The following is a 15,120-nucleotide window of genomic DNA, read 5'->3' on the forward strand; positions in this document are numbered from 1 at the left end:
GAAATTCGAGAGAGTCGGGGTAGAAGTGAATGTAGTTGCTATTACTAAGGAGCAGGTGCTTAGGAAGCAGAAGGTCTGAAGGCAGAAGAGTCACCTGGACCAGACAGACTACACCCCAAGGTCCTGAAAGAGGCAGCTGAAGAGATCGTGGAGGCATTAGTAGAGATCTTCAAGAATCACTAGGGTCAGAAATGGGTCCAGAGGACTGGAAAATCGCCAATGTCACTCAACTCTTTAAGGGAGGGAGGCAAAAGACAGGAAATTATAGGTCGATGAGCCTGACTTCAGTGGTTGGTAAGTTTTTAGAGTCCATTATTAAGGATGAGGTTGTGGGGTACTTGTAAGCACATGATAATATAGGCTGAAGTCAGTATGGTTTCCTTAAGGGGAGATCTTGCCTGACAAATCTGTTGGTATTTGAGGAAGTAACAAGCAGGATAGACAAAGGAGAGTCAGTGGATGTTGTTTACTTGGATTTTCAGAAGGCCTTTGGCAAGGTGCCGCACACGAGGCTGCTAAACAAGATAGGAGCCCATGGTATTACAGGAACAGTCCTAGCATGGATATAAGATTGGCTGACTGGCAGAAGGCAAAGAGTAGGAATAAAGGGGGCCTTTTCTGGTTGGCTGCCGGTGACTAGTGGCGTTCCGCAGGAGTTGGTGTTGGGTCTGCTACTTTTCACGTTGTATGTTAAATGATCTGGATGACAGAATTCAAGGCTCTGTGGTCAAGTTTGCAGACGATACAAAGATAGGTGGGGGGGGGGGCAGGTAGTGTTGAGGAAGCAGAGAGTCTACAGAAGGACTTGGACGAGTCAGGAGAATGGGCAAAAGTGGCAGATGGAATACAGCGCAGGGAAGTAGACGGTCATGCACTTTGGTAGAAGGAATAAAGGCGTAGACTATTTTCTAAATGGGGAGCGAATTCAGAAATCGGAGGTGCAAAGGGACTTGGGAGTCCTAGTGCAGGATTCCCTAAAGGCTAACTTGCAGGTTGAGTTGGTAGTAAGGAAGACAAATGCAATGTTAACTTTTATTTTGAGAGGACTAGAATATAAAAGCAAGGATGTAATGCTGAGGCTTTATAAGGAGATGGTCAGACCACATTTGGAGTATTGAGAGCAGTTTTGGGCCACATATCTAAGGAGGGATATGCTGGCATTGGAGAGGGTCCAGAGGGAGGTTTATGAGAATGATTCCAGTGATGAAAGGGTTAATGTATGAGGCACATTTGATGGCTCTGGGAGTTTGGAAGGATTGGGGGGGGGGGGGGGGGGGGGGATCTCATTGAAACCTACCGAATATTGAAAGGCCTGGATAGAGTGGATGTGGAAAGGATGTTTCCAGTAGTAGAAGAGTCTAGGACCAGAGGGAACAGCCTCAGAATAAAAGGATGTCCCTTTAGAACTGAGATGAGGAGGAATTTCTTTAGCCAGAGGGTGGTGAATCTGTGGAATTCATTGCCACAAACAGCTGTGGAGGCCAAGTCATTGGGTATATTTAAAGTGGAGGTTGATAGGTTCTTGATTAGTAAGAGCATCAAAGGTTACAGGGAGAAGGCAGGAGAATGGGATTGGGGGGGGAACAATAAATCAGTCACAATTGGATGTCAGAGTAGACTCAATGGGCCGAATGGCCTAATTCTGTTATGGTCTTATAGTCACACATTTTATTGGGCAAGAGAATCAATGGTCATTGGCATAGGGCATGTAAGTGGAGGTAAAATACAGAACAGCGTGATTTAACTGAATGGTGGAACAGATTAGAAGGTCTACTTTGTTCCTATTTCCCAAAATATTAGCATAAACTGTCCCTCTCACATGATGTCAAACATGCTCAGTATTTTGTTTCTTACCATTTCCCATTTCAAATTTCTGGTTTGTTTTGTTTTAAATTCCATTAACACAATTCCATTAACACAAGGCATCAAGATCTCTTTATCATCTTCTGCTGGTTTGTATATTTGTGTTTTAAAATCAGAGGTTTGATTGCGCCATTTAGTATTCACTTGGAAATGTAATGGTGGGCTGTATGAGGGCTAAATTAACATTAGTAATACTATTAACCAAAGAATGCTTCAGCATCAAGTGCAAGTTAGATCCCTTACAGAGTCACGCTAACTGACCTTTCCAACTTGAATAAGTCAAGAGATGGGGATAAATTTAAATACGGAATAGGCTGAGCCAAGTTTGGCTCTTCATTTAATTAACCACTTCAAAAGAGAGACAGCTTAATAAACTCAAAATATATCAATACCTTAAAAGTGGAACAGGCAATCCTTCATTCTCACCCTTTCAGAAATCCAGGATTCGTTGAATGACTGCAACCTAAAATTTTAACTTGCATACTCCACTTTGAGACACAAGAGACTGCAGATGCTGGAATCTGGAGCAAAAAACAATCGCTGGAGAAACTCAGTGGGTCAGGCAGCATCGTGGGAGGGAAATGGACATTTCAAGTCGAGACCCTTCATCCAGATGATGCCTGGCCTGCTGAATTCCTCCAGCAATTTGTTTTCTTTTATTCTCCACTTGAGTTGTTGATAGGATTTACTGCTTTTTCTTCCCCAAGATCATTCTACTTTCTACTGAGATTTTTAGCTATTTACTGATTTTCCCTTTTTTTTAAAAAAAATCAGACCTGGCTAAATCAATAACTCACTATGGGAATGAGAGAGGTGCAAAGTAAGGTAACCAAACGCTGCTCCCATCATAAACATGCACCAAGGCTGACATTTCCATGCCTATGCCACATCGCTTTGAAAGAGATAAGCACGTGACAACCCCTCTTCTGGTCAGTCCTGCAAACTTTCCAAGTACATATTCAATTTCTTTTTGAAAATTGAATCAGCTTTTACCACCTTCACAACAGAATATTCCATATCATTACAAATTATGTCCTTTTAGACTGTGTAGTTCACATCATTGGCTAATTATCGGTTTCTTGGACTACTAACCTTTTGACCCCCAGTGGAAAATTTTCTCATTTTTTGTCAACACCAGAATCAGATTTATTATCACTGACATATGTCATGAAATTTGCTGTTCTGTGGCAGCAGTACAACGCAATAACTACCATTATATATTGTTCGTGGTGTAGTATTATTGAAATCCCCCATTACTTCCAATGCTTCACTTAAATTAGCAATAGTCAAAAGCAAATAGTCTGGAAGCTGAAATACTACGAAACACTGTGGTGACTCATACAATTAATTTTGGAAACAAAGTAGAAATTTTGTATAAGTTTCTCAAAGAAGATTGTGCAAGTCTGATAATGGTTAACGATTCAGAGAATTAGATAAATTTGGGAAAATGTGCTTGATGAGTCACGCATCTTTTCTATTCCATACTTCTCCTGCTTCAATAGTCTTAAGGTGAAAACGTTAAAAGGCAGATTTGGAAGCTGGTCTGACAGATAAAATTCTATTCATGGTTATCTCCATCCACATAGCTCACATTCACAGTGCGCACTGCAGAGAGAGGGGTATGTGGTTTCGTGTGTGCGCTGAAAAACTGATCCCCACAGACAACAGAACTGCTTACAGCAACAGAAATGAGTAGCAATGAAAAGCACCATTCATCAACCATAGGGCAAAAAAGACAAGGAGTGCAAAAAGAAATATTGAGAGTGAATTCCATTGGTCATGTTTCATCCCAAGTCGAGTAGTGCTGTTCAAGTAAACATCAAACGATCCACTGGCGTGCGCATCAGGTGTGCCGCACTTTACTTAAACAACAGATTAGAAGTGTTCAACTTCCTGGACACTAAACAGCATTTGGCACAGAAATAGAAAGCAGAACTATTGAGGAAACTACAGAGCATAGAAATCTTAGATGAAAGAAGGGAAGGGGATGAAATAAATCATTAAAGGACCTTGGACCAAATGGGTACGATCAAGACTTTTCTCATTCAAAATGTTCCTAGATTCTTAATTTTGCACCATCATATTTTCCACACCTCAGGAGGGCAAGGAAAGACAGTTACAACAGTACCACACTTAGTGTTAACATGCAGAGCTTCGATTCATTATAGGGCTCTTGGTCCTTCAGTTCAAGCACTCACAGCTACATGGACCCTGTTCTTTAATAAAAGACAACAGCTCAGGGCTGTGCCCTGATGTGGTGCGAAGCTGGTGTGAACCCCTGCTCACCACTGGCCCTGCAGCAATGAAATGGTGATCTAATTGCCACACCATCCGAGGCAATGGACAGAGGTGGTCTGCGACAACCTCACGTCACCTGGAAGAAATCTCCAGGCTGAGGAGAAGAGGGTGAGAGAGCAGCTTCCATTACATTCAATTACCACAGCAATGGCCTGCACTCACTGGACTGATCAGGATGCAGCCTGCAGCATTGAGCAGCCACACCACTCATCCTAACCCACTCACTACCAACCCTTAGACAGCCACCGTACATTGCCTCGTGGCTCCCTCCCCACTGCAGCATGCAGTGACGAGGTCACTTTAACCGTTTTGTTGCTGTGGGAGCACAAGCAGAGAGGCAAGCCCTCGTCCCAGTAAAACAGTGTACACCAGCAGGGAAGGCAGACTTTCATACCAAGCTTTCAGCACAAAAGCGCGATCAGTAACACACCTCTACATTCAATGGTATGAGCTCTCTTAGCACTGATTCCACTCACGTTCTCATTCCTGGGAATTCAGCCTACGTGCAAAGTGAGGTAGCAGTATACAGCTAGAGTGAAAAGTGTATTTCAGTACTGAGAAAACCAGTCAGTGTAGACTAATGCTGGAGGTAGGTCATAGCTATTACACCATCTTTATCTTCTCTCTAACTTCCAGATCCATCTATCAACCAGACTGCTTCATCAACAGCATATCACTATGGCAACCCTGCCTTCACCCCACTCCCTTTGCCCTATCCATCCACGCCCCACGGTCTCTGCAACTTAAAAGTAACTTGCTCTGTCTTTCTCAGTTCTCACGAAGGGTCTTTGATCTTAAAAAAAAATTCTGTTTCTCTTTCCACAAGCACTGGCTAACTTGAGTGTTTTCAGCATTTTCTGTTTATTTTAGAGCTGGGAATGGCAGAGAAAATATTCATAACCAGCTCTGGTCAAGATATCATCTAATGGGGTACTTAGAAGGTCAATAAGAAACCCCATATGGGTACAACAGAGCACAGGACTGAAAAATCCACACACTTAAACCTATCTTGTTTTCTGCTTGCAAATACAGTAAAAAGTGATTGCTAGAATTGCTCTCACCATGAACTATGTTCCATGGGGTTATTTTGTTATGAAATCCCAATAACCCCATGTGCCTCATTACTCACTAGGACTCCGACACAAATACGGATTTCAAAATCTCGCTGGTCAGCTCCACTGGCAATTCCCTGGCCGAGCTCTGCCCTTGGACCCATTGTGGAGTTCCACAGTGTAGCCCAAACTGGTGGACTTCCCAGCACTAATTCTGGGACTCTGCTCACAGAGCCTGAAGATCCACAAACCCAGTCCCTTCAGTGCAGAAGGCAAGAGGGTAAGTTTGTTTTCCTTTCAATTATTCATGAGTGCTTAATTTTCCTTAAAAAGTTTGATTGTTGAAAATATTTTGGGTTGATTTAACGGATTTTAAATTTTTAAATATTTTAGTTATTTGTTTAAAAAAGATTTGAACACTGCTCAATGTCAACTCAATTCAAATGTCAGCTCATCAAAAACACTTCACAGCTTAGTAAAGATGAGTAATGCATTCGCTGTCTTTCAAAGGCTTTTCTCCCCCAGCCACAAGAAAGAACAGGTGCAGGCCATTCAGCCCCTCATGCAGCTCTTGCCTCTCAAAGATCATGGCTGATCTTTTACCTCTGCACTCACCACGCGTGGAACTTATTCTGACTTGCCCAATGGGATCACATCCTTGCCAAGAAGTCCATGGCTGCTTTCACCCCAAAAAGTTATAAATCATGAGGGGTATAGATAGGGTGAACACACGATCTTTTCCCCAGGGAAAGGGAATCAAAACTAGAGGGCATAGTTATTAAGGTGAGAGGTGAAAGATTTAAAAAGGGAGCAGAGGTGCAACTTCTTCACACAGAAAGTGGGCGTGTATGGAACGAGCCGTCAGAGTAGTTGAGGCAGGTACAATAACAAATGTTTTAAAGACATCTGGACAAGTACATGGATAGGAAAGGTTTAGAAGGATATGGGCGAAACACAGGCAAAACGGGACTAGTTTGGTGGGTACCATGGTCGGCATGGACCAGTTGGGCCGAAAGGTCCATTTCCATGTTGTATTGCTCTATGATTCTAAGTCAACTATGCCCCATGACCGCAGCAGAGAGTCTGAATGGCAAGTTTTATGCCATTATCTGCAACAGGCCAAGAACCACTAGACAATGCTATGTCTAACCTACACCACAACTGCAGCAGGAGATACAAATTCACTGTTCAGATCAGTTTATAAAAATAAAAGGAAATACAGAACCAATCACCTCAAGTGTCTGTGAGAATCATGACTGCCTTCCCATTTAAATTTTTGTCCCTCTCTTATATTCCACATGATACATTTAAGTTTGAATCATTTGCTGACCGGTGCGTACATCATTTCTGTTTTAGTGTTTTCCTGATATGGAGACTCAGGGTACATCAATGTATGAATCACCATTGACTAATTTAGATTTAACCATCTACAACTAAAATATGACAGGAAGACCTGAAACATTCACAAAACTCACCAGTAACACAACAATAATTGCAGTCGAAGTGCCCAGGCACGTACCTGGAGAGTCTGGGAAACAAATACTCTGGGGTTTCTAATGATTACACTGGATATTTAACTGCTGTGAAGTAGACCATCATGGAGTGATGACAATGCATCAAACAGCACCCTGTTACTCATTTAAATTATTGTTAGGTGTAGTTCTTTAATAGGCAAACATTAGGCATTCTAATTGTATGGGCAGAGACTTCTGCAGCTGTCACCCTGTAGCACAATAAGTCACAAATGTCAAATAAAAGCTTTTATTAGATCTGTTCCAAGCCTCCGCCCAGTTATGAAGCCTAATGGAAACTATTAGAAGAAACACGCCTAACACTAACTAAGTGTGAGGTAACCTCATAAAGGCAACATTTAGCATAATGGATGCAAAAGCAGCTGCAATTTTCTACCTGCAGAACAACTGTCATTGCCACTGCTCATCAGTTAGAGTGAAATGCAAGTTTTGTACCTGTTCCAAACCGTGCACTGGAAAGTCGCCAGCTCTATTTGCTTTCTCCAATTATCTTCCTCCACCACTGGGATACTGAGTTGCCGCTTGAGCACTTTGCTGGGACTGGACACGGAGATGCTGGACAAGGATAGTAATGGAATGGCCTGGCTCTCCTGTAACAATGAAACATTAATATTTAATGCACTGTCTGCCTATTCAGATACTATAAACGTTCTTTAAGGTGGTGAAACTTTGCCATTAAATCTGAACCCTCAATTTCCAGATTGTGTAGCCTGTGATATTACTGGAATCCAGTTATTTAAGGCTTCGCATTTGAACCCTACTGTATTTAACTTAACAGCATGAGAGAAAGTTAACAAATTTCCTCATAAATTTAAAGTGTCTTTATCTCAGAAATTTTTATCTAATAAATTAAAAAGGTAACTGCATTATATTCTTAGCTTTCACTGAACTCACTTCATGGATTGGATTGTGATCTTTCAGTTTTAAAATTATTATGCAACTTATTCATAAGCCGACATTAATTGGTATTAACATAAGCATGAAAAGGGCAGACGGAAGAATGGAACTGCCACACTTGCAGATGCTTTTCTGGGGCTGGAGTTACAGCTCACCGTCTTGACCCATGCTCAAAATTTCTTTCCAACCTAAAACTTCCTGCAAACCCATCTGTCTAATCACCCTCGATGTCTAGCTGCCATAGCTGACCCGAGAAACAAAGCCATTTGTGGGCGTAAACCAGACATAATGAGGCACTAATTCTGGACCACCATGATGGCCTCAATGATCAGAGACATTTAAGATCCGATGCTCCTTCAGAGCTACCCCAATCGGGTATTTAATACAAGAACACAGGAAAGTAGGAGTAGGTCATTCCTACCACCCAGCATGTCTTTGGATCGCAGGAGGAAGCCCATATTTTCACAGAGAGAATGTGCAAACTACACACAGACGCCACCCGAGGTCCGAATCGGGCTCAGGTTACTGGAGCTGAGAGGCAGCAGTGTCACCTGCTACATCACAAACCATCCAACGAAAGCAGCGTCTGAACAGGGATCTGAACCCTGAACATCTAGATTAAAAGTCTGATGCTCCAGAGGTACCCAATTGGGTATTTAATACAAGAACACAGGAAAGTAGGAGTAGGCCACTCAGCCCCTCATGCCTGGATGAGCAATACTGGCCTCAACTCTTCTTCTGTGCCAGTTCCCTATAACCCTCAATTCCTCGGTCTTTCAAATATTATCTATCTCCATCTTAAGTATATCTAATGATCTGTCCTCCACCACCCTCAGGGGCAGAGAATTCCAGAGATTCATACACTCAGAAAAAATTTCTACACACCATTCCAAAGACGTACGGGTTAGGAAGATGAGGGCATGCTATGTTGGTGCCAGAAGCGTGGCGACACTTGCAGGCTGCCTCCAGAACACGCTACACAAAAGATGTATTTCACTGTGTGTTTCGATGTACATGTGACTAATAAAGATCTTATATAGTGACCGGCCCTTATTTTGTAGCTATGTCCCACTAGTGAAAACATCTCGATGTCTATCCTGTCAAGACCTCGTAGGATTTTGTATGTTTGAATAAGGTCGTCCTCTCGTTCTTCTAAACTCCAAGGATTACAGACGCAAACTGTCCATCCTCTCGTGATAGGACAACCCTGTCATCCCAGGAGTTAGCCTGTGAATCTCCTTTGGACTACCTTCAATGCTACTACATTCCTTTTTAGTTAAGGGGAACAAAATTGTGCACAGTACTCCAGGTATGGCCTCATCAACACCCTGTACAACAGGAACAAAACCTCCCTATCCTTAAACTCTAACCCTTACGCAACAAAGGCCAACATAACTTTCTTCTTAACTACTTGTTGGACCCACCTCACCTTTTGTGATTCATGAACTAGATCCCTCTGAATTTCACTCATTTGCATTCTTTAGATAGTAATCCACCTTTTGATTTTTCTTACCAAAGTGCATCACCTCACACTTCCCCACATTAAACCTCATTTGCCTGGTTTTTGCCCAATCACTCAATCTATATCCTGTTGCAGAATCACAATATCCTCACCACAACAGGCCCTTCCACCCATTTTCATATCATTGACAAACTTTATATTTCATTCCCTCCTCCAGGTCATTAACGTAAATAGTAAACAATTAAGGGCCCAGAACTGATCCCAGGGTAACTCCACCAGTGGCACCTTGTCAAATGTCTTTTGGACATTTAAATACATTATTTCTATAGGTTCCCTTTTATCAACTCTCCCTGTCACGTTTTTCTCCTGGATTTTGCATAACAGTATCTAGGAGATTAATCTTTAATTTCCAAAAATTCCAGAGTAATTCTGGAAAGTTGACAAAACAGTTTAATCGTATATATGGACACAGAGTAAACTGGCCAAGTTAATTTCTTACATCTTGCTTGGATCTCCTTACATTTGGCACAAGATCCACACTAGGCTTTTCCCAAATTTCCTCACCAAACCCTCATTGCATTTAGTAAGATTAGAAGAGGCAAAGCCGGAGATAAAATATTTGTAAATATATGTAGGACATACATGTTGCTTCAATCTTTTTCCTTGCTGAGGATTACTGAGTGGAGAAGGTTTCAGATCTGCTAGATTCTGAGGGACAGCGGCTATCAATGTTACATTATCACTATTAATGAGATCATTCTTAGTAAGGTAGCAAAAAATTAAATATAGAAATTAACATTTCAAGCTGTTTAAGAATTAATGAATTTTTTGCTTCTGGTTCATCTAAATTAATTGCTTGAAGTACTTCGCCCCCAGATTCATTTGATCCTTGAAACGTGCATAATGGTTTCCATCTCATTTAACACATTTATTCCTCAACTCCTTCCACCTTCTTGAACTGTATTAAATAATACAATCCCAATGCCAGATTTAGCTGCAGCAACTGATGATAATGGGTCTTAGTGACAAGATCTGTCATCAGTGGGAAGCTGAATTTACAGATGTTTTCAAAGAACAGTGCAAGTGACTACAGTACACTCAGTCTCTAACAACTCAGGCAATCAATATCAAACCGAGGAAGGGAGGTGAGGAGCACTGGAATATGATTCCTCAAATTACTTTCTGATCAGTCAATAAATCTTGAGAAATGGTGTTTTCATTAACAAGCTGCTCCCCATTCCAAGACAGGCTCTGGACATTCAGAGCCCTTTGAACGGTTGAGCTGCAGTGTGGTTTGTGCCATGAGTGTTCACTTACTTTTCTTCTTCCATCTAGTGCAAAAAACCTGTTCCATTTTGCCAAATGTTCATGCTAAGCATGACATGATCAATGCACCTTCAGCGGCTTCCAGGTACAAACTCACAAGGTGCTTTCAGTTGCAAATCAAACAATTTAACTGAGAATTTTAAGTTACCAAAACCAATATTGTTTCCCTGGACAAAAACAGAAAATACTGAAACAAAAAAGAAAAAACCAGCAGAGCAGAAGAGAAATAGTTATCATTTCAGGTCAAAACCCCTTCATCAGAACCAAGCAAGAGAGAAAACAATTTAGTCTGGGTAGTTGTTAATTGTTAACTATTTCTCTTCCACAGATGCTGCCTGACCCAAGTTTTTTCCAGCATTTTCTGGATTTTATTTCAGATTTCCAGCGCGTGGTTGCTTGGCTTTCATTGTTTCGTTGGATTTGGCGCAAATGACTGATTCACCTTCACTAATTCCAACTCAAAGTTAGCCTTTGTTGTAAAGCTGCTTCTAAGCCACGATGCAAACCATGGGGCAACAACACAATGTGGATCTCTAACTTGCAGCAAAGCATTGCAAGCAACCAGTGCTAGCTGCAAGTAATGCCAATGATCCAGAGGATTTTTGGATGAATTCATATGCATTTTAAAGCCAGGAGGGAAAGGGTATTTATCCTTCCCACTTATACCACATACCGAATTGAAGAGTTCCTTGGTCAGGCCCAGATAGTTATGCAAAGCCAGGAAGGTCACTCTCTGCAAGCGCACCATGATTATCTGAGAAAACAAAGAGAGTTGTGTTATCCATAATGAAACATCAGTATCAGTAGGGTTTTATGGGGTACGTGTGGAAACTTATCCAACTGAACTGCAAGTACCACTCAGTGATTACAGATTATATCCTTCCAAACGGGAGGTTTGCCTAAAGAACGAGTTTTCAGCTTTATAAAAACCTGTGAAGTACTGATGGTTACCAGTGCATCGCCGATGGAGGAGGCATGTGCAGTCTGCAGTTCTTCCTAACAAAATGGAATTACTAGATGCTTATCAACATTAAATTTATTCTGCCATGCATCTGCTCATTCACTGGTCTTATGCTTCCTTCTGGTGTATTCCTATCCTTCGCAGTGTTTATTCCACACGATTTCACATCAAACTTTGAATTATACTTAAATTCAGGTCATTAATATGAGTTAAAAAGAGCATTAGTTCCAACACCAAACCATGGGATGCATCTAAACTAAAATGGTCAGGTCAGGCAGCACGTGTGACAAGAGAAAAAGGTTGCCGGTTTTCCCTCAGAACACATGGGGTACATCATTGCTTATTACCATCCAGTATGAAAAACTTCTACGTAGGTGTCGGTGCTCAGCATGGACTCAGTGGCCAAAAGGCCTGTTTCTGAACTATGACAACCATTCATGGGACTTAATTTCTTCATTTTACAAGGTTATTTTAATCCAAACAACCACTGTACCTCAAATCCTACAGGCTTCTTTTGCTAACAAGCTTATTACATTGTAGTTTACCAAAAACCCTACGGAAGTCCACACACACACTATCTAACACTACCCTCATCAACCCACTGTTCTTTCATAGAATTCAATTGAGTTAGTCAAATGCAACAAATCTACTGAGTTTTATTTATTAATCCCCATTCTGTCCTGATTATCGTCTCAAAGTTCACCCATTACCAGCTTGCTCTGCGGTTGCTAGGTTTATCCCTCTTTCCCTTCCCTTTCTCCACATGCCCCACTCATCCAGAGGGACAGAACTCCAAAGTCCCCAGTCTGAGGAATACTGAAAGACTACAGCCTGCACTCCCCACAGTAATCTATCACTACATCCTGTGCATACTATGTGACTTTTCTACTTTGAATGCTATTAACATTTTAAATAGTGCCATAATGTTTTTACCTAACTTTATTTCATTTAATGCAACATTGATAATACCTACGATAATCCCTCCTCCTCTACAGAATGTTCTTCCTGATTGCTACTCTGCACCTTTACTTTGAATACTATTTTACTGTTTAGACATTTATATAAAACAAAATTTTGGTATTCTTTTTCACATACTTTCTAATCTACCCTTCCACTCTTCTCTCAATTCCTTCTTCAGTTCTCCCCTGTACTTTGTATCCATTTTTTTCCTCTACTGAATTATGAACCTGATATCCAGCTTAAATTTTCACTTTATTTTGCACATTAATCCCAATGGTCTGGAACAAGGTGATAAGTGGTGAGCTGCTCGCACTCACAGGCATTACATCTGTGCTAACTTTCATCAGATCTTTAAGTTGCAACATCCTGAACAAAATCAGTTCCAACCTCATCAACCAGGTATGTAGCACAGGGCCTTCCAGTTCGAAATGGCATCAGGAGATAGTGCTTAGGTCTAACCTGTCAAAACTGCTAAATTTTGAACATCTGCGAACAAACGACTCTCAGAAATATTTAAAAGCAACTAATCACCATGAAAAATGCTTTTTTAATTTTTTTAATAAAAATTTGATACAATCAAAAGCAACTGAACTTAATCTAGTTACCTCAAATATGTTAAGTACTCAAACTTGCCTCTCTGGCTCTCAGCTATTCTCCATTGACATGAATGTTATTGTTGAACCTTCACCAGGTGTAAACTGGTGCAGTTTAGCGGGAGGAATTCTCAATTTAACTGCTGGGAAAATTGCAGGAAGTAGCCACACAAATGCTTAATGTCACAAGGTTTCGAACATCAGAGCACAGTTGGGAAATGACTGACAGGAACTCTCGGGAAGTTCACGTCTCCTACAGAAATTCCAAAATGTGTGACATTCAAGTGAGAAATCCCATTGTTTGGTGTGGATTGGCTAGCATTTCTCTGGAAAATCCAGGCTTACGTCTTTGATACCTATGTGAGCTTGAGTTTTGAGTGCCCCTCTTTTCTCCCTCATGGGAATACAAGCTGAAATCAAATCCTCTTTGAAGGCCTTCCTTTACTTCTTACCTGCCAACATTTGACTCCAATCAACTGGGCCAAATGGCTTTTAAGTTCCTTGAAATCAGCCAAATATTTTTGCATTTGTTTTTATTTTCTTTTTGCCACTTTTCCAATAACGGCACTCATATTGTAAGCATCTTTTTCTCAAATGCTCCTCAAATGAAACACGTTCCACCCTAGTCTCCAGATCAAGATACAGAACTCATTGGGAATACCAAATTATGAAGTTCACTTGCAAACTTTAAGCATTTCCCTCCCTCACTCACAGTGCTAAATTCCCCACCTACATTCTATAGCTTTTGCAGCTTTCTACAAAATGTGTTCATCTGCATCCCACTACTTGATGGCCTCTAAGATACACCTAGCAGTATATTACGGCCTCTCTTTTTCCATCGTTCTGACCAAACCTCATTGATATTGTAGGTACATCATTACCCTTTCCAATGCCAAATGGGATATCTATAACATTTTCAGCATACAGCCACCGTACATCAATGAGAACAAATGCTGCTTTCTTTCATTCCCTTGAAAGAGTGGCCCATTCAGAGTTCTCTTGACAAATCCTTATCTGCAGTCAACACACTGCAAAGTGACGCAAATACAAGGGGCCTAAATACAATAGCGTGTGTGAAATGGGGCTAGTGGCATTGGAAGACAACCAGATATATGTTATTCAGTGTTTAGCCATACCACACCAAATACTAGTCAGCAGCTATGATCAGTTGGTACTTATGGAAGAAGTTTAAATAAATTACTTTTACTCTTGTTATAATAAAATAAGACAACATCAAAATTTAAAATACCCTCAACAAATGCCTAAAAAATTAGTAGAACACTTTTGTAAAAGTGATTCCCTCACTTAAACCAATTTTGTAAAACAATTACAGCACATATCTGCACAAATGCATAGACCGTGTAAAAGCTAACTGGGTTAGCCCGTAATAATGCGCCTCATGTTAAGATGCTGTCAAATACAGTGGGATGTTGTGTGCAGTGCAAAGCACTCTGCAATGTAAATTGTTGAAACTATACGTTTTAAGGCAATAAAAAAGCCATTTATTTGTGGATCAATAATTTAAATATTTTTTTACCGATCTAAATAACCACTAAAAAAACCTCAATGAACACAAAAATCTGAACAAGGGAGAATGACCCAAGAATCTTCTGATGTAAGGATCAAGATGATACCAAGCCACCATATCAAGGGTGACCCCAACTTTGCCAGCCTCAAAGACACGGTTGAGCAATACAAACCAATACTTTGATGAAACCTGTATACAGCACCTGCAGTTTTCAGAGTATCGTTGAATCCTTACCTGAATCACTCTGACCAGGGTTTCCGGGTACTTCTGGAAGACTGACTGAAAAGCACTGGCTGGCAAACGCAGAACAGTGGATGTGCATAGGGCTCGGGCGGAGACAGTTTTATAAGGAGCAGGGTAACCCTAGGAATGCAACAGAACAACTGTTCAAACTTGTGCACCATTACTGTTCAATACAATTTCATCTGTTCATAATAATTAAAGCAGACCACAAGTTGTGGTTTAGGACAGCCTGTCGGAGTGACTACAGTGCATATTTTGGATGGCACACCTCATAACCATGGCGTGCAGGTGGAGCGAATGAATGTCAGGGGTGGGGGATGGAGTACCAGTGGGCAGCTTTGCCCTGGATGGTATTAAGTTGCTTAAGTGTTGTTGAGCTGTACTCATCCAGAGATACTGCATCAC

General features: G+C 41.1%; 1 protein-coding gene across 1 annotated transcript in view; it reads right to left on the reverse strand.

Moving 5' to 3' along the window:
• pnpla7b (patatin-like phospholipase domain containing 7b) overlaps positions 1–15,120 on the reverse strand; it is a 251,703-nt gene that overhangs the window by 178,539 nt on the left and 58,044 nt on the right. The window contains exons 10-12 of the mRNA XM_052037480.1: positions 14,707–14,835; positions 11,104–11,184; positions 7,192–7,335 (exon numbers count right to left, since the gene is read on the reverse strand). Of these exons, the coding sequence (XP_051893440.1) occupies positions 7,192–7,335; positions 11,104–11,184; positions 14,707–14,835 (354 nt within the window). The remainder of the gene's footprint in view (positions 1–7,191; positions 7,336–11,103; positions 11,185–14,706; positions 14,836–15,120) is intronic.

Source organism: Pristis pectinata, chromosome 23 (assembly GCF_009764475.1).
Source record: "Pristis pectinata isolate sPriPec2 chromosome 23, sPriPec2.1.pri, whole genome shotgun sequence".
NCBI classification, from domain to species: domain Eukaryota; kingdom Metazoa; phylum Chordata; class Chondrichthyes; order Rhinopristiformes; family Pristidae; genus Pristis; species Pristis pectinata.